The 19,649-nt window shown below is 40.1% G+C and overlaps 1 protein-coding gene across 5 annotated transcripts in view; it reads right to left on the bottom strand.

The window, feature by feature from the left end:
* MPPED1 (metallophosphoesterase domain containing 1) overlaps nucleotides 1-19,649 on the bottom strand; it is a 60,501-nt gene that overhangs the window by 5,595 nt on the left and 35,257 nt on the right. For all 5 annotated transcript variants that reach the window (XM_032688522.1, XM_032688519.1, XM_032688518.1 and 2 more), the window contains exons 5-6: nucleotides 6,889-7,004; nucleotides 2,340-2,453 (exon numbers count right to left, since the gene is read on the bottom strand). In XM_032688522.1, the coding sequence (XP_032544413.1) occupies nucleotides 2,340-2,453; nucleotides 6,889-7,004 (230 nt within the window). The remainder of the gene's footprint in view (nucleotides 1-2,339; nucleotides 2,454-6,888; nucleotides 7,005-19,649) is intronic.

The following is a 19,649-nucleotide window of genomic DNA, read 5'->3' as shown; positions in this document are numbered from 1 at the left end:
GTGTTTGCATTAAAATTCAAACTCACCATTAGTGAAGTTAATAGGGAAATGTATTTGTTGTTACATACACTGAGACCCAGCTATCCAAATCCCAGGTACCTGGGACCCTGTGGTTTTTTCTGAGTGCAATTTTGTGTCTTACAGAACCACTGGCAGTTGCATCATTTGCAAACAAAGAAACAGTAGCAAAAAACCTTTCTTTTTTTTTTTTTTTTTGTGTTCCTTAAAATACCCTGAATAATGCAGGGCCTCCTAGACTCCCCATGGAAAAAACATACTATAATTAGGGACTAGGGAGGGAAGAAAACTCTGTCAGGTTCCTGTCACAGACATTTCTTTAAGCCAGTTTCTGTTTGCCACAGAAGAATTGGTCTGTGCAAAACACAGATTGAGCGTTGCTGCTGGGACTTCGTGTCTTCTTGGCTACACATTTGAAGATTTGCTGGAAGATTCCTAATGCTATGGCTTTCACTCCTGTCCTACTGCCAGCAGAGTTTCCCTGGCCATGACCTCAGCCAAGGATTGGCTGTGATGGGAAAACCAGGATTTTAGTCCCTGTCACTTCCATGGGTCCATCAGCAGGAAAACCATGTGCAGAGGTATTTTTTTGGCAGACACGGCAGTGCAGAGGGGGGAATAGGGAAGAAACATCTCTTCTAAGCATCCTTCCCCCCAGATGTTCAGTAAATGACTGCTGCAGATGTAGCTTTGCTCACTCAGAGGAAGAACTCATCTGTTCAAATCATGAATTCTCTCTACAAACTGCAGCTTCGTTTGCACAGGCTGCCTGCAAAGGGAATTCTCCTCTGCAGAGACTCAGCATCCCACAGCAAAACAGGCTATGCAGTTCTTGTTTTCTCTAAATTGTGATGGTTAACAAGAAGAATACCTTGTTTCTGTGCTTCAATACCTACTGTGCCAACTCCATTATTTCAGGAGTTTTCCCATTCTAGGGAGGTGCCATTCTCTTCCCTTGAGAGCAAAGTTGGGCTTGGTTTTAGCAGATGTGATTTTGTTTACCTGCCTGAAGCTTCATGGCTTGCTGTTTGCTTGGATCCCCTGCAACCCACTTGGCTCACAATTTCTGAAATAGTGATGAGTTTGAACTGTATTCACCAGCTCTTCTGGTTGGAACATCAAAGATGCTCTAACAGCATCATTTGTTTACTCTGATTTAACAGCACTTAGGACATTAACCAGGCATTAACAGAACACCACAGAGCAGAATGGACCTAATCCCTGAGCTACAAAACAATGATCTGAACATCTTCTCCATCAGTTTTACACCAGCACACCCTCTCAGCAATGTCCCCTCATACGTGGGGTGAAAGCCCCCAGCAGCAAGCCAGGATGGGATTTCTTGGGAAGGGTGGCATTTCTTGGGAAGGGCAACGTTTCTTCTCAAAACCAGGATGCCAGCTACTCCAGTTTCTCCATTTCTGCCCTGGTGAGACCTACAGAGATCCTACATCCAAGGCTGGAGCAGGCCCAGAAGCAGCAATCTGGCAGTAGGGCAGCACCTTCTCCTGCCAGTAAGTTCATATTGCCAAGGACTGAGCAGCTGATAATAAACACTTACATGCCAACGGGTTACCTTTTGCACAGCCCAGTGGTTTCTTCTTCTGGGGGCACTGCTTGAAATCCTTGATATGTGAACAGGGCAGACAGCATCTACCTCTCCCTTTGCCTGGAGATGCACTCCTGCTGTCACCAACTTTAGCAGAGCATTTTTGGCACCATTTACCTACTTATGTGAAGAGAACTCATCTTTTTCCCAGCTAAATATCAAATAGTCAAGAGAACTGCTTTGTTTCATTTGGGCACCAAATGTTTCCCCTGCCAAAGTAGCTAAATGCATCAATAAATATCTTGGAACTCCTACACAAGGCAGTGGTGACATCCCTCTTGATTCCAACTTCATACATGCACTTTATTGTACAATCTTGAAGCTTAAGCCTTACAAGCACCTCTCAAAGCATTCCTACCCATTTTAGAAACACAGAAACTGCTACACAGAGAGCTTACATGAATTATCCTAAATCACAGATTCAGCTGAGGAAAATACAATCCATCAGTCCTAATATTTAGTAACTACTGGGCTTGTGTTCTTATTTTAAAATTCACAGTAATCCTCCCTGTGAAGGAAGCATCACCCTGCTTCATAGATGTACAAACTGAAAGAGAAGCTGAAGTACAAATATTGAAATGTGGGTATCAGCCAATATGCAGCTAAATATGTATCTGAATTCTAGAAGTTCAGATATTCGAGTCTGAAAATGCTACTTAAACCTTCTGTGTTGGTGGTTTCTAAACACACATGGAAAGAAATGTGTTCTGACCTTCATGGATATGTCCAAAAACATGAAGCCTTGGCTGTATTCGTCTCTGGACTGTGTTCAGCAGCTCGACACATCCTACTCGTTGCATTTTCTTAGGAACCCAGTCTAGAAAACCTTTGGAAAAGAAAGGAAGGCTTTAAAAGGAGACAGGTAATCTGCAGTTGTGCTGGTCCACAGCATTTCTGAGATTTCATGGCTTTTCACAAGCAGCCCCAGAAGAACTGACATGGAAAAAACTGTGTTGGTAAACAGAAGAGGAAGGAAGGAAAAATACTCAAGGAAAACCATAAAAGTTCATCTGGATAAAATGAACTATGATAATCCTTACCAGTTGTTTTTCAAGGAATTAAAAAAAAAAAAAATCACTGCAATTCAAGCATTTTTTGCAATGCTGCAAACGGGAAAACTCAATGTTTTACTCATTTTTCTTCCTCGAAGAGGATGAGGTCTAAAGAGCAGTGAGTCCAAAGTGAGTCTCCAGACAACCTAAATGAACATTTAGCTGTTTAAACCTAGTCCTGGGATCCACTTTTTTAAATGGAACACCTTGACTGATGTAATGGAATCTGTGTTAATTAAAAATGGAATCTGCATTAATAAAACTGTATCACACTGAATCCCAGAGTAGTGGAACTCAGATGAGGAACCTTCTGTGTGCCCAAAAAATAACACCCTCAGGCAAAACTGGTTTAACCAATTCATGGCACAGCAAGCCCCACTTGCCTAAACTTATGGACAGGAAGAGAAACTCAGGCCTTTTGCAGCAGATGTATTTAAATGCTATATTTACTTGCACAAAGATTGGGTGAAAAATGTGTATTTCGTATGAATACATATAGAAATGTTACACCAACTTGCCTCTTTGTCTAAAAATACTGCAGGGGGATGTTTACTGCCAACTGAAGTCTCATGTTTTCCCTCAAAGTAGTACTATAAGAGGGATGTTGTTGTATTAGAGGGTTTGCAATAACCAGTCTGATTTCTTTCTATTGTTCTGCCACTGTCACCGGGCTCAAATTTGGAAACCTAAAAAGATAAAATCTTCCTGGTTTTACTCTGTTGTTCTGGCATTTTCCCTGTGTGCCTGTCATAGCTTTGTGTCTCCTGGATTGCTGCTGTCCTGTGAATATATTGTGCCTTTAGCCCAGAGTTACAGAGCCCGGACCTGGTTTTCACAGGTTTCCTTTTGATGTCCACCCAAGCATGGCTAAGCAGCAACCAACTGGCTTAAAAGCCCAGAACTGTGGTATTCAAGCTCCTGGAAAAGCTCTCAGATTTGCTAGAGCTTCAGGGTAGGTTCACACGTTGAGAAATATCTCTTTGGCTGCCAGTGCTTGAAAACCGGGCTCAAAGTGCACTGTGGGGTTTCATGAACATGGCCAGAGTTTGCCCTTGTGTCATAGTTAGAGAGCTAAGTCCAGTTTTCAGAAAGAAGCTGGGAATGCAGAGTCCTAAGTGCCAAAAAGAGGAAGTTCTGCTTGTGGTCAAAGACTCTTTAATTCATTCAGATTTGTCCCTTCCCCTGCTTGGCACCTGTGAGGGGCTGGTCAAAGAGGAAGCCCCCCTGAATTACAGGCAGAGCAGAGCAACGTTCTGCTGAGTTCACCAGTCACTCACAGCAGGTCAAAATTCACTGCAGGAAACAAGAAGTATTTAAGGTGTTAAAGTGCAGCCAGCAACTCCTCTGGAATCCAGTCATTCTTTTTTTCTTTTTTTTTTTTTTTTCCAGAATAAACAACTTATAACCACAGGTTTTGTTCCTTCAGTGATTTGAAACAGTTAATTGTCAAAACGTCTGTGGAGAACACAAAGCCAAAAGTGTTTCCACTTCAAAAACTTCCCAAACAAAAATCCATAAAATTAACTTCTCCATTAAATTAAGCATTATTTATGTTGAACATGTTTTTGTTTACATGCATTATCACCCTTCTGAAGCCTTCCCATATGTTTGCAGCTTATTATGTACACCTGACTACACAAACTAAGAATAATTGATTACACCTAGCTAACAATTAGAGTTCATCTTAGGGTTTTTTTAATGTTTGGTTACTTGAAACAGGTTTCTGCAGCTGTCAGGAAAGTATAAATCTTTGTCACAGACAATCAAGCAGACAGCTGCAAATGAAGACTTAAAGGTGAAATTAAATTAAAAACAAAGAAAAGAAAAGTGAACTTTTGGAAGAGAAAGAAAAGAAACACAAATGCAGATCTTCAGGAATCGGGGAAAATACTTTAAAAGTTATACTATACATAAAAGTGACAAAAATATGCTGATATGGAAACAAGCATTAGCACTGATACCATAATCATAAACACTGTATTTCGTAAGTTGTGAAATATATGGCATCTCTTTATTAATAATTAACAGGTTACCAATGAAATGGTCAATAATAGCTGGTTTAACCTTTGTTTTCTTATCCTGGGGGTTTCATCCCAAAACAGAAGAAAAAAAATTACTCCGTTTTTTGTTACTAACTGAGAAACAAAGTCCATTAACTGGTGCTTCTGCATCTAAATCACACAATTTCAAATCTATGGAATAATGTATTAATTAGTTTAGGAGGATTCACACTCTTGAAGTGAGGGAATGAGAAAGCAGCACAGAAAATGGATGATGGACAGAATTTAGGCAGCCCTGCTGGAGGAAAAACCAGAATTTGCAAGAGGACTGATTGCTATTTATGATCATTAGGAACAGCTCTAATGATGCTGCCCAAGATCAGAACAACAATAATCAGCCTTCTGGTTAAAATAATTGCCTGGGAGGGTCAAGGAGGATCTTGTTTCCCAAAATGTCTGTGGGCAGAGCTGGACAGAGCTACACAGTGAGGAGGTTCCCTACGTTAGGCAGACTTCTGATTTCTTTTAAGTGTCATATATTTGTTGCCCTGGATGTCAGGGAGAGCAACAGCTGATGGGTTCTGTGCCTGAGCCATCTATTAATGCATCAGTAAGAGACAGACAAAGAAACAGGAACTTTTAAAAAAAAAGAAAATTCTTGGAGGATGGTAGAAGATTACAAATTAAAAAAAAAAAAAAAAAAGAACAAATACTGAGACATGGAGATGGGGGGAAATTCACATTATTCCATTGCAATCAGTGGAGATGGGCGGCTCTTCCTCAGAATTACTATAATTATTAAATTACTTTTCAATTATTAAATATATCATTAAAGTACATCTGATGAGTGAGGGAAGAGAATCTCTGTAGAGGTTCTCCTCCCTCTGCTGGTCCCAGAGGCTACTGGAGAGGCCTGGTGGTTAAATTATCAAGGTGGTTGAAGCTGGGTGGTGTGAACCCCTCTCTCCACTTTCCAACACTGGACTTCAAGTGAATCTTTGGATCAGCTGAAGGTTGGAGGTTTTTTTTACAGCTGGTTTTAAAAACAATTCTGGAAGTGCTGAAGAAGCTTCTGCCAAACTTTGGAGCTGACACCTCTGGGTCTAAACAGTTAATTTCTGACATCCATGATACAGGTCAATATTAAAATCAGTCTATGGCATGAGACTCCACTTTGGTGAAGTATCAAAATACAACCCCTACTGTGAGAAACTACACTCACAAAGAGGTACTTTCCCCAGGATTAGTGAGCAGGAGAATGCAAACATGTCTCTCTATAGAAAACAAAACACAAACCCTTAAGATACTTTCTCCTCCAAGCTCTGAAAGGGAAGAAAGGGTGGAAGACAAGAGGGTTTTAGGGTCAGGAAACTGGGGAGACTAAAGGTTTAAAGAAACCAACTGCCTTCATTTCACACAAAGCACTCAGCAGAACACTTAAGTACATGCTCCGTGTTCATGTCCATTTATTAAATTAGTGAGAGTTAAACACACAGTCACACTAAATATAGATTGCTAGATGTTAAATTCATCAAAAAACAGCCTTAAGCCTTTACTGGACAAGTTCATGTGATTATATTATCTCTGTTACAAAGGTAATTTCACAATATTCTAGGAATACAAGAAATCTCTTGTGGCTTTTATATCACCTCTATTGATATCTGGAAAACACACATGCAAAACTATTTCTTTTTGATCTGCTCCTGTTGCCAGACTGTACTACAGATAAAGCAACTCACCCATGCTGTCCAAAGAACAGGCAAACTATGGCAGCATTTGGGTTTGTGAGGCAGAAGGTTCACCAAGTCAGCATGGGGAGGAAAAATAGAGATTCTGGGTACTTGTTAAAGTGATAAAAAATAAGATCCTAATCCTGCATGTCTCTTCAAGCAGGCTCCATGCTTTCAATATAGTAATTTCACCACTGGCAGATTAGACAGATGCACAGGTAAATGAGCTCCTGCTTATTTATAAAGTTCATTAAGGCTTTCTGTGTTAAGGTTTTAGTTTTCAAGCCATTATTTAATTCCCTACCATTGAGCACAGGTATCATAGACAATGATGAGCTGAAGTCCTGGTGCTGCTGAAATCAGTATGGATGTTACTTTTGACTTTTTCCAGTCAGGATTGCACTCTGTTTCTAAGGAGAGCCAACAGTTACTGCACAATCATCCCAAACACACAGCTAAGAGCACTCGTATTTTCTTACCGAGAGGTGGTCCATGTGTTATAAGAATATCTATTCCATCTGGAATAAGGTTCCATTTCTCTAATAGTGCTTGGCCTCGTGGAAGATTAAAGCCCCAGCCATAAAACCAAGGTTGCCTGCCAAGAGAGGAGGAGAATGTCTTCAGTGCTACTTCCATGTACTGGTTATCTAATTAAAACACTGAGATTGCCTCTCCACTAGCGTGGAATTTGAAGATACAAACAGCATTCATTTTCTTCTTTGTGTGCACAGTAAACCCCTCTTTCCATACCACCAGCATTATTTAGCTTGGATGGCAAATCAGTGCAGTCCTTACCACTTTCAGCAGACAGTAAAATATTCACAGTATTCCTCTGACTACTTACAAGACCTGAACACCAAGATCTCCATGTGTGGATCATCCTGCTGACTCCCACAACATTTAGAACACCTGCCTCGAGACACCTACATGTGAATATGTCTCACATTGGCTCCCATAGCATTTGGCCCTTATCCTGTGACCAGCTGGGCAAGGACAGCCCCTGGCACAGTGACAGATCCCTCTCCAAAGTCAGAGACATCCTCTGTGCTGCTTTGTTTCCCTAATTGGATGCATCCCATCAGAACAAGAATGCTGCTGCTTCTCTCACACATAAATTTCTTCTGTCCTCTGGTGTGTTGACTTGCTTTTAAGTAAGACTTTCCATATTCAGGATTTCTTATCAGACAGGCATTTACATTTTTTAAACCATATTTATGGAGCAGCTCATCGTGGAGCAGCGGGACTGTAACACTGCCAGTCAGAACACAATTTATCCACATCTTGCTATCCCATTGATTAAAAAAACCTGTATTTCACACCAATTATATCACAATGTCAAATTATGTCTTGCTGACTAGGCTCCCATTCTAGGTCATAAAATCGAGGGGTTAGTTTTAGGTTGGAGATTTTATAATCTTTTGACAGATATCTTCTGGCCATGCCAATATTTGAAGAACAATGAACAGACTGCTTTTCTTCCACAGACAAAAAGAGCCTCAACTATTGATGACTGAAAGGCTTTCTGTGTCCACAGCTCATCTAGCTCTTCATCACATGCCCTGGATAACCAAGGTCTGGAGAAAGAGCTGTCCAAGGAAAAAAAAAAAAAAAAAAAGTGAAACCTTGTACATCTGCCACTGGGACCAGAAATATATCCCAGCCTCCAGAAGCTGTGAGGAGGGAGGGAGGTGAAGAAGGTGTGTGAAGAAGAGATGTTAACAGCACTAGCAGTGAAAGCAGAAATCTTGTTCTGAGTCATGTTGCTCAGACCAAGGCACCTGCCTAAGAAAAAGACACATCAGGGCTACAAAATCCCACTTTTCTGGTTACCTGTTCGACTCCCGGCAGCCTTTCCTCAGAGGAGGAACAGCACCTGGCTCACAGGCACGTGACTTCTCACCTTTCTGCTGCTGGGTGGTCTGGACAGGAGGCTCAGGGGAGACCTTATCCCTCTAAAATTTCCTGAGAGGTTGTAACCAGGTGGGTATCAGCCTCTTCTCCCAGATAACAATCGATAGGACAAGAGGAAACGGCCTCAAGTTGTGCCAGGGGAGGTTTACATTGGATATTAGGGAAAAATTCTTCACTGATGGGTCAAGCCCTGGAACAGGCAGTGGCTGAGGCACCATCCCTGGAGTTATTTAAAAGCTGAGTAGATGTGGCACTTGAGGACATGGTTTAGCATTGTTAGGTTTATGGCTCAGTTCTCTTAAAGGTCTTTTCCAACCTAAACAATCCTGGGATTCCAGTACCTGGCTCACTCTGCAGTGACACTGTCACACAGAGCCAAACCCCGGCCTGTGGAGCTTGAACAGCCCCTCTGTACACTCAGCTCACCACTGACAGGACAGGAGTATTTCTGTCACACAGGAATGCCCTGGGAATAAATAAACTGAAGTTTGTGGGGTGCTTGGGTATCACACAAGTGGGAGGCTTTATAAAAATACACAGTAGTCAGGCTTTTCCTAAACTCTCCACCCTCTCCTGCCTCGGGATTGCATTCCACACCTTACACGCCAAGGATCTTTCTTCACCTAGATGAAAACACTCCACTGTTTGGCAAATGGTCTGTAGGCCCAGAGCACGTTTTCCAGGAGCAAAATCTCAAGGACAGAAAAATATTTGCAAGGGCAAACAGGAGGCAAAAGGAGTGTCAGCACAGTAAATCATGTTTTTAAAGCCACTGACAGTGGATACACGTCCCTGCTCCCACCCATCGCTCGCCCTGGTGCTGCTGGGCATGGGGAGGCTTATTAGATTAGGAGAGATTAGATAGGTTAGATTAGGTAGATTAGATAAATTGGTAAGAGAAGGGTGCTAATAATGCCAAGGTAGTGGGTTCAACCCCTGTGTGGGCCAGTCACTTAAGAGCTGGACCCCCCCTGTGGGTCCTTTCCAACTCAGAATATTCTGTGACTCTGTGACAGGATCGTCCCCCAGCAGAACCAGCCCCGAGAAACAAACCGAGGGGAAAGATCGACTTTTCCCAAGAAGAAAAGGTCAACCCCCCCCAGAATAATTATTTGAAGAACACAAGGAAGCATTTCTAAAGAGGAATCACCACAACTGTCACACAGGTCTCACCACGAGCCAGCTCAACCCCGCTGAAACCCGAATGATCACGAATGGCAGCCGCAGCTGGGGGAGGTTCTGCTTCCTCCAGCAGGGCCACACTACGGGGCCACTCTGCGAAAAGCCCATTTCCCCTTATGAATAGGCATGATCTGCTTATTAAGACAAGCAGCACTTTCCCCCGTGCCTCCCTCCCTCGCTCCCTTTGTGGTGCCTGCAGCCGAGCGCGGGGCTGGTAAGTTATTCATGCTGGAGCTGTTCTTTTGTGAGGGGGAGATGTTACAACTTGTGTGATTTGCCATTATGCTGTCTTTTTGTGACAATCACGAGATGGGAAAGAAATGTCTGGAATATTTCTGGCAAAAAAATACACCCAAAGTCCAAGAAAGGATTGAGCGGAGGATGCTGGCATGTTTCACAGCTGAGAGAAGAAAGACAAATCACACACTTCAGTGCCCCCAAAGCAAAACCATCTTTATAAGCACGCAGGGATTTTATAAATCCCCAAGCCCCTTCTTCTGAAAATTTATTGCGAAACAGCCATCAAAGTTTCTGAGTAGGGAAAAAAAAAAACCCCAATCTTCTCTAATACCCACTAACAAGTCTGTGACCTGGATATCACACGAAGACAACTTGGTCTAGAATTTCCATTTCTGATGGAACCTGAGAGCAAAGTTAAATTCTTCATGTCAAGCACTGAATTTCTGCATTCCCGCTTAGTGCTTACTCAGGAAAAGTAAAATATTTTCATAATTTATGTTTCAATAATATTTTACATTTAATAAAGAAAATATTGTGGTGTATGTTCTATAAGAGAAAAATCCACTGTTTTCAAAAAGACACCACCAAAAAACAAGCCACCAAGAAAAATTTATTTGGCAATTTAAGACATACATCATTAATGTCTCTCACCTCTGAAGTGAAGCACTCCTGTAGAAATGTACTTTGATTTAGGTCTTACATTCTTAAAGCAAACAGCTTGAGTGTCTCCACACACTACTGAAATTCAATAGTTATTATTATTTTTATAAGAATAATGCTTGTCTACATATAAGACTCTGGGGGGAAATACATCAGAAGTGAATTTGTTTACAGCACAATTAGCCTTATGTTAAAAACATATGAACAAGTTTTTTCAGGTAAAATAATCTACCACACAAAAAGGGCTGAATTATCCGAGTTTGTGGGAGCAATCGGATGTTGCTTTATGTACTGAATTTCTATCTTTCTGTTCTAAAGTAACCATTGGAATAATTTTCTTACAGAATGATAGTTGCTATGACAACCATAGCAAATTTTCCTTTTCTGAAACAGATGTCTCATTTAGTTGAAAATTAGAATGTGAAAAACCCATGGGAAAAATTAATTCAAACTTTAACAGAACACTGACTACAATGTAATCTCTTATAGGTTAACCCCTTAACATCTCTCTGCACTCTTCTAGTAACCTTCTCATAAATTCTAATTAAACCAGTTTAACCTCCTAGAAATGACCTTCTTAGCCATCATTAGCACTTCAGTTGTCTTTGAAAGGATCACTTCTGTTACAATAGTAACAGAAAAAAGTCACACTAAAAAAATAATGGTCAAACATATTACCACTTTAATTACTTATTAAGTTCTTTTTTTTCTTTTATTCAGCTACTGCTGGAAAGAGCCAACACGCAGTCCAAGAATTCTTTTGTCATTTAAATGGGACATAACTTGGTTTTACATGTGATCTGTCATAAAGGGTGATGCACCACACAGATTTCACCTGTCATTTACCTGAAAACCAAAGGTTTTCCATTTTCAAAGCACCTCAATCTGCTCAGCAGACACACAAAAAAGAAAAAGGGTACTTGATGGGGGGAACTATCAACATACATGGATTTTTCTATTACAAGCAATGAGAGACTGAAATTTGATTCTCCATTACCTTGATTAGTAGCAAAAAATGCAGGATTAAGCCACAATGTGCAGATCATTGTACATCCTAATTTCTACAGTTTCCTACATTCTTCTTACAACTATAACTAGCTATACTCCAGTGAACATGGGTATACAGCACTATATACAATATATACCTTCCTTATCTGCCTGCTGTTCACAATCTTCAGGTGTTCATATTTTACATTCCCTATCATGTGAATTTAGCTGAATTTACTCAATTTTGCCTTTTTAGCCTTTCCTCAGTAGGTAACTAACTAGTTTACTGAGTTGCTTTTTTACTCTACTTTCTCTCCAAGTAAGGATTCACAAAACCTTTTTTTCTTCCTTTTTCTCAGTGGGTTATTGGTCATTTCAACACCTAAAGTAGTTGTGAAATAACACTCATCTTTCTGTCTTTTCTTCCTCACACAAGAGGACCATCCAAAGCAGGCAGGGACAAAAGCAGCTCTCAGGTCACAGGTGCTAAGAATAATTAGGAGGGCATTGTTTGCTTATGGGCTTTGAAATATTATTCAACATCTTGGCATCTGAGCCAACAGCACAACTGAGGCCTAAAGGAAAACAGGTTTCAGAGGTTTTGAGGAGCATGAGGAGATTTATATTATGATTAAGTTCCATGTCAGAGAGACAAGGGTGGTGTGATTTTAGACACCAAGTATGAAAGCAGTGTCCAAAAAGAATACAAAGAAATTTAAATTCACTCATTCATAACATTGGAACCAGGTCTTTTTTAATGAAGTCTAAGGCCTTATACTTATAATTAATAAATGCAAACTCATCTCATTCCATTGAACTCAGACCCTCTATCACTCTCCTGGCCATCACAGGCAACATTCCTTCCATGGGGAGGGAAGTCTGCTGAGTTTGTGCCTTACTTGCTTTGCATCCAGGGTTGTCACTCTTGAAACTCTGAATCAAATTAAATTATTGTTTTCACAAACGGAAGGGAGGATAAAAATCAAGAGTATGGTCCTTTTGTCATTAATTATTTCTTTTGCAATTTGAGTTGATGAAATCATTCCTCTTTTGTTTAGGAAAGGATTTCATACATCTCTGACTGGAAAGAAGAAAGAATGAGCTGTGACTAATAGGAACCAATATTTCTAAACATTAATCTGTTATAAAACAATGAAAAATGAAATGAAATCTCCTTTATCTTCGTAACAAGAAAACAAGAAGGTACCAGGTAAGGAGAAAATTTAATGAAAGACTGAATTTAAAACACACCAACACCAAATGTAAATAGTTTATCTCATTCTGCTGGAAGGCACATCATAATATCCCATCTGATATTTTTTTTAAAAATAATAAAATAACCAAAACAAAGAAAGGTAAAAGCTAATTTGGAATAATCAGTGAAAAGATTCAGTGCTGAGGATACAGATGTAGAACTGTACAGACTTTCAGTCTCATTTTAAATGTAAAACTTGCCTTGAATGGGCCAACCCGTAAGGAAAAATAATCTGAGGCCCATCTATGCAGGACATCTTTGTGGTTATTTACTGTCAGATGACCAGGCAGCTAAAGAAAAAAGAATGTTCTCCCACACTTCCCACTCCAGTGATTCCTGGAGTCCCCTAAGAACAAGAGGTTTGCTGCCTGAGGAGATGGAATATCCCTTGGAATGGAGACGCTACACTTGTGGGGTCTTTTTTTTTTCACAAGGAGGGACTCTCCTAAATGAAACATGACTAAAATATAGGATATGTAATAGGTGCACTGAGAATCAATAAAAAAGGCCCTCACAGTAGCCACTTCTCAGTTTAGTAACTTACCAGGTTTACATTCTTTTCTCCAAATACCAGGAGTAATTAGGCCATATGGACTAACTGGCTGCCAGTTCTTTTCCTATTTTCCTTCCTTTTTATTATTTTACCTTTTTTTTTTTTTTTTTTACTTAGAAAATTCCTAGCCATTTTGAGTTAAACAAGCATGAAAATGCTTCCAAGAGTAATAAATTAATACGACATGTGCGCATATATGCATGAAGTGTATTATTTTTAATGTTTTCAATTTAGCAATAGACGAACTTACTTCTTGTTTGAAAAAGCACACACAGACACTTCTACCTGAAGTGAACAAAATCCAAGCAAAGTTCCAAATTCATGCTTTCCTGCAGTCCTAAATTCAGTCCACAGTGGTGGAAACCAGCTGCTGCCATACAGGTTTCTATATCAAAAAGGTACAGGTTTAACCCTGGATGCTCCCTCAGCTAGTCAGGAATCTGAGATACCTTAAAAAAAAACGTACTCATCTGATGTAAATTACATCATTAGAAACATTTGACACATACTACTGCAATTTTTGGAAAGCTTTGTCTGGACTCAGGAAAAAAAGGGGAGTTTACAGCCTCTGGAAGAAGCCCCTCAGGACTACGAGGATGTTGTGATGTTGTGCAGGGAAAAAATTAGAAGGGCCAAAGCCCAGGTAGAACTTAATCTAAGTAGTGCTTTAAAAGACAATAAAAAATGTTTCTATAAACACATCAGCAACAAAAGGATGGCCAAGGAGGATCTCCATCCTTTATTGGATGAGAACAAGGAATGGGGAAAAGGTTGAGGTACTCAATGACTTCTTTGCCTCAGTGTTAAACAGACCAGTTGTCCTCAGCCCCCTGAGCTGACAGACAAGCACAGGGATCTTAGAAGCCTTTTCCAACCTAAAAAACTCAATGATTGGCTCCAGTTTACTTTCCTAGCAGTGAAGAAAATCCTCATTTTAATTCCTTTTAAACAATGCTAATTTATCAAATAAAATAATTTATGAGCAGCAGTTCCAAAGGAAGTGTTCTGATGTTAAACAGTTTCCCAACAAGTGGTAAATTACTTTTGCCTCTTAAGATCTGGTCAGGGAAAAGAGAAGGAGCTCAGGCAGCTGTGTTGCAATGAGTTCCTGTGATGGTGGCTCTATTTACAGTTTTTCAAGTGGAGCACAATGCGAAGTCACCATCCCCTTCTTGATGTAGTAGCTGTGTAAAAACCCGGGGTAAAATGCAGATATTCAAGCTGCTGTGAAGCAGAGAGGCTGATTCTCACCAGGTGTAAATGGCTCAAAAGCTGGTGGAGCCCTGCCAAGTTACTCCAGCTGAGAATCAGCTCGGTGTAGATCCGCTCCAAACCAGCCAGCTATTTGTGTTTCTCTTGGAATGTGGCCAAAGGGCTCATGGAAGTACCCAACTGTGTTTACATCTTTGAAACATCCCGAAATTGCCGCTGTCTGAGACTACACACCAGACTACAGATAGAGCTGGGAGTCCTTTTGTTCAAGGGGGAAAGGAGAAAAAAAAGGAGGGAGGGAAAAAGCACCAAAACAACAACAACAAAAGCACTTGAAACTTTAAAATCAGCTCTGTCTCATAAAATTAAACTTTCAAGCAAACGCGAAAAATAAAGAGAAAACTGCTGTGGGGGATTGCAATTTCACTCTTGTGGTTTATGAACTGCAGGAAAGTGAAGCCAATTCCCTGTAGTGAGATTACAGGTCTCCTCTTCTATAGGTCTTAAATTAAAAACCAGCTGAATCCAAAGTGAGCTAGTTTACTGGATCAGAGGATTCAATTATTTCTGCTAAGTAACTGAATGTGAACTACTTCCTTTTAATAATACACAACTAATAATTACTGCCCAGGAAAGGAACTTTTTTTCCTAGCAAGCTAATTAAACTAAAGCAATGCATTTTTCAACTGCTCTCGAATTTATCTAAAGTGAGAAACACTGCAAAGCAAACAAATGCAAATCCCCACTCACATACAGAAATGTAAAGCCACAGAATGTTGCAAGAAATTGGACTGGCCCAAATATGTTGCTTTGAAATCAATATAATTTGTGGTCTATACATGTACTTGTAGGACACAGTGGAGGAACAGAACTGCAAAGTGGATGCAAAGCACTTTTGGATTCATTTACTGCTTCAGCTCCCCCTGCAAGAGGTCACTGTGAAATGTGTTAGAGAACTGATCCAGATCCCTCACACACAAAAGTAACCAGGAGGTGTCTAATTTACTGATTTTCCTCTATTGTGACTCCTCTAGGACTGAGCTGTTCCAGACTCTTCAGCCCCAGGCAATGCTTGGAAGAAATTTTATCTGAGAGAAAACATTTTCTGGAACGTTTGTTAACAGAAAAAGAAAAAAAAAAAAAGGATATTCTAAACTGCTGTGACTTTAAAAAAAATCCCCTGGGAAATGGTAAAATCAAATTTCTCAGGAGTGGCTAATAAGTAGGATTTATTGCCTTGATTTGACTGGGATGATATTTATGGACTACAAGAGGTGTAGTTCAATCTACATTCTCCATTCACATGGAGAATTATTTAGTTTATAATAGTTAATAACAGTTTAGTTTATTTAGTTAATAACAACTATATTCTTTCAACATGGTACAGAAAATTCACCTGGAGTTGAGATATTTTTATGTTGTTCCATACACACTTTTTAAGCAATGTTAATGATTTTTCCCAATTCATTGCAGTCACTTAATTTGTATGAAAACATTCATTAAAGAGGCCTCTCCTGGATTCAGTATGATTGCTCACAAAAGCAACAGCACCTGCATACCCAATATCTGCTGAATGAGATTCACACTTTCTATATTCCCAAGTCATACAAAAAAAACCCAAAAAAACACTTTCCAAGACAAATTTATTACATCAAATGCACCAATTTTAGAAAAAACAAAAACAAAAACCAAAAAGGAGAAAAATGATCCAGTGATCTGTTCCTGATGTTAAAAGAACCAGAATGATGCACCCTTAAATCTCACTTTCTGCCACTGGAAAACCTTTCACACTTCAGCATCATTCAGCTCTCCCCACCACTTTCCCTGAACAGCTGAACTTAATAGATCAAAATCATTTCGCAGGAAAACCCATGGTTATGATCTTCCATATGCTGCAAACTAAACTACAGTGCATTGTGGTTTTTAAGTGTTTTTAGAAGCAGCACTTCCAAAATGGAAAATGGTTTCCTGTAAGTATGAAAGAGGAAATAAAAACACCACTCCAGCACTCTGTTAAAATACAATTAAACCAGCATCTATGTGCCTCAGGCTGATAATTAATATATTTTTACTGGACGATGAACTCTGCTTTCTCTCTTCTGAACATGCTGCCATTTCTCACACATCTGTCACAACTTACCTACCTTTGAATGCCTGAAATAAAACACCCTCAGCTTTCTAACCCTAGTAATGCAGCCACATCAGGCAGGTTCAGATGCCAAATTTCCCTCAAAAATGTCTGAAACTCGAGATGCCTCAATTCTAAATAATGAGGGGAGTCTATTATTCCCACTCATGACTTTCATTTTCTTCAAGGAACACCTCAGTCTACCTAATTTAAGGTGGTCATTTACTCACTTCTATTGCCTGCCTTAAAGCCACTAATTAAAAAAGCTCCAAATAGTTCCCAACTTTAACAATCAGGCAACACTCACCATTTTTAAAACACATTTATGAGCAACCAAACCCAAGCACATCCAGGATTTCTGCATCTATCCATAAAAAAACTGTAGCACTGACAGAGTCAGATATCAAAACAAGTCACCTGCTCTAAAATCTGCTGTATCTGAAGTTTGCAAGAATTTTAGAGGGGTATTTAATTGCCTCAGAAGACTGTACAGAAGCAAGTGCACCTTGGTTATTTGTGGTTTTATCTTCTCACAGAGTGAGGGTGCAGAAAGAACGTAAGAGGATCAGGTATTTTACTTAGAAAAACTTCTAGTATGGTTTTGGCCAGTAACACAAACTTTGAGTCTCTATGTATTTTAGTCATGTGCAAGATACTGAATAGGGTTTTTTTGCAGATTTGAAAGGGGGCATAAAAAAAAGGATCAGAGCGGTCACTTTGAGGCAGAAGTTCTTATTTTGTGTGAATTTTACAGGGAGTGAAACCCACAGTAGAACAAGTATAACATCTTGCACTGCTGCTCCCAACTTGGGAGGTATATTATATTAAATTAAATCAATATTTTGTTTTAATACAGTTTCATTTTAACTGATGTTCACCTCAATGACTGTAAAGATTTCTACCAGGTCTGGGAAAACAAACATGAAGTGATTCATCACTGGCAAAACCAAAGCGTGTCCCTCTCGTGGAATGAATCTATAAATCTTTGCTACATTATTTTACTGATGGAAACGGAGTTCAGTGAGGAATGAAAGAGGCTATTACAGCTGTTCTTGAGAAGATGGAGGAGGAAGGGGCTGAAATGGAGACCTTGGGAATGGGTGGCCTGGAGTCTGTGTGGGACAAAAATAAGGAGAGAAGCTCCAAAAACCCCAGAGCCCAGCCCAGGCACCTGTCACTGCAGGGAAAATGGTCACAAATGTCACTCTGGGCTGATATTAATATTTGCTCTGCCATCTTCCCTGACTGGGAAATGAAACTTTCTGGAGCTCCAGAAGGCCTTTAACAAAAGAATGAAGGAGGAAATGAGAACACATAGACACTAGGAAACAAACTCTAATTCTGTGAAAAGAAAAATGAGGGGTTCTGTTTCACAGGGATAGAGCCCTCCAGATAATCAAAGCCAAGTAAAAATCCACCGTCTGGATAATGAGTCTGGAGACAATTTCATCCTAAAAGGCTTCTTTAAGCTAGCCAGGCCAATATGTCATTTAGAATAATGAAATTGTCACATGTTTGCAAGAGTGCTTTGACTGTCCTTTCCTTTCCCACACGATGGAAAATGAAAAAAAGTGCTGGATAAGATAAAATGCTGTCCTGCCCCCTTGTATGGCTGGAAGCAGGAGGACCAAAGTTTCTCCTGCAGTTGTGTACAGTTCTTAGAAGGATTGTGGAAATTCAGTGGCTACTGCCACTCGCATTTCTCTTGCTCTATCAAGTAAAATGTGTCTTATCCTGTCACTAATGCACAACAATCCACCTCCTAATAGAAAAAGCCCCTGGAATTCTTGCCATTTTTCCCAAGATCAGAGCAGATGTACATCTTTTCCATAAATCTGAGGCAGGAGTGCAACGTCAGACATTGGAGCTTCTGATTATTGATCGGGGGCAGTTCATTAGTGTTTAGGTCTTATCATTAGTTACTGCACAAAACAGGTGAACAGAGGGGCAAATTACTCACTGAGCTGTAAAAAACCCGATGGGAAAAAACCACATGGCAAGGCAGAGTGAATTACTGGAGCCTTTTACAGCAGAGGTGGCAACACTCAGGGTCCCACACCCGAGTGTGAACCTCAGAGATGTGTTCTCAAGTTGATACATAAATGCACATGCACCTTTCTAGGCGTTTATTTTTACATGGCAATTCTGAATATTGGCTGTAAAAGGAATAATATACACTTATTCAGCAAGCACAGCAAATCTTGTGCACTGACTGCATCGGGGGTTTTTTGTGCAAAAACAGTGTGTAATTGTGCAATTAAAATCTCTAACAGTGCAGAAACAAAAGTGGATGGTTAGTCTGCCTCCAATCCAGCTGCAGCTAACACTAAAACTCTTACCTGCAAGATAAAAACACGTTATGGGGTTATGAACTACAACACAAGGCTGAAAATCTGTAACTGAAATACTCACTAATCATGCACTAATATGGTTTTGTGAATGATGACATCACAGAGATAACAGAGAAACCTGTCTGATGATGCAGAAATGACCTGCTGCTGCAAACCCAAGTTCACAATTCCACTACTACCTCAGCTTCCTGGCTTCTGAACCACCTGTGAGGATCATCTACTGCTTGCAGTGACTTTGATACCAACAGCAAAGCTCCCTAAATTGTAAGGCCTTTGCTGAGACCTGTCATTTCAGGGGTCAACACCTCGTTCTACTCCACAGTGGGACTGACAGAATCATGGAAACATTTCCCAAAGGGGACTTTTGGAGACCTTCAGTCCAACCTACCACTCACCACCACCAGATCTGGTGAGCCATGACTGTCCAGCCAAGTCTTGTAAGCACCTAAAGGATGGATCCTCTGCCACCTCTCTGGTGTTCCTGCTTGCTTTATTTGTACTTCTCTGTTACCATTTTTTTCTCTTACTGAAAAATAAATGAAACCCCTCTGGAAAATGGCTTCGTCTTTGGGAAGGCTTAGCAGCCAAATAACATTATATTGAATTAATATACATAATTATATTGGCTATTCTATCTGCTTGACTTTTCTCACAGCAGTTCAGAACAAACAAGGGTGTTTAAAAGTACTTCCCAACCAGCTGCTTTTCCATTTTACAATAAGTGCTCCCGAGGAACTAAAGTCTTCTGTTTCACATTCACA

This window comes from Chiroxiphia lanceolata, chromosome 5, assembly GCF_009829145.1.
Source record: "Chiroxiphia lanceolata isolate bChiLan1 chromosome 5, bChiLan1.pri, whole genome shotgun sequence".
Lineage (NCBI taxonomy): Eukaryota > Metazoa > Chordata > Aves > Passeriformes > Pipridae > Chiroxiphia > Chiroxiphia lanceolata.
This window is presented reverse-complemented; position numbering and strand designations above follow the sequence as displayed.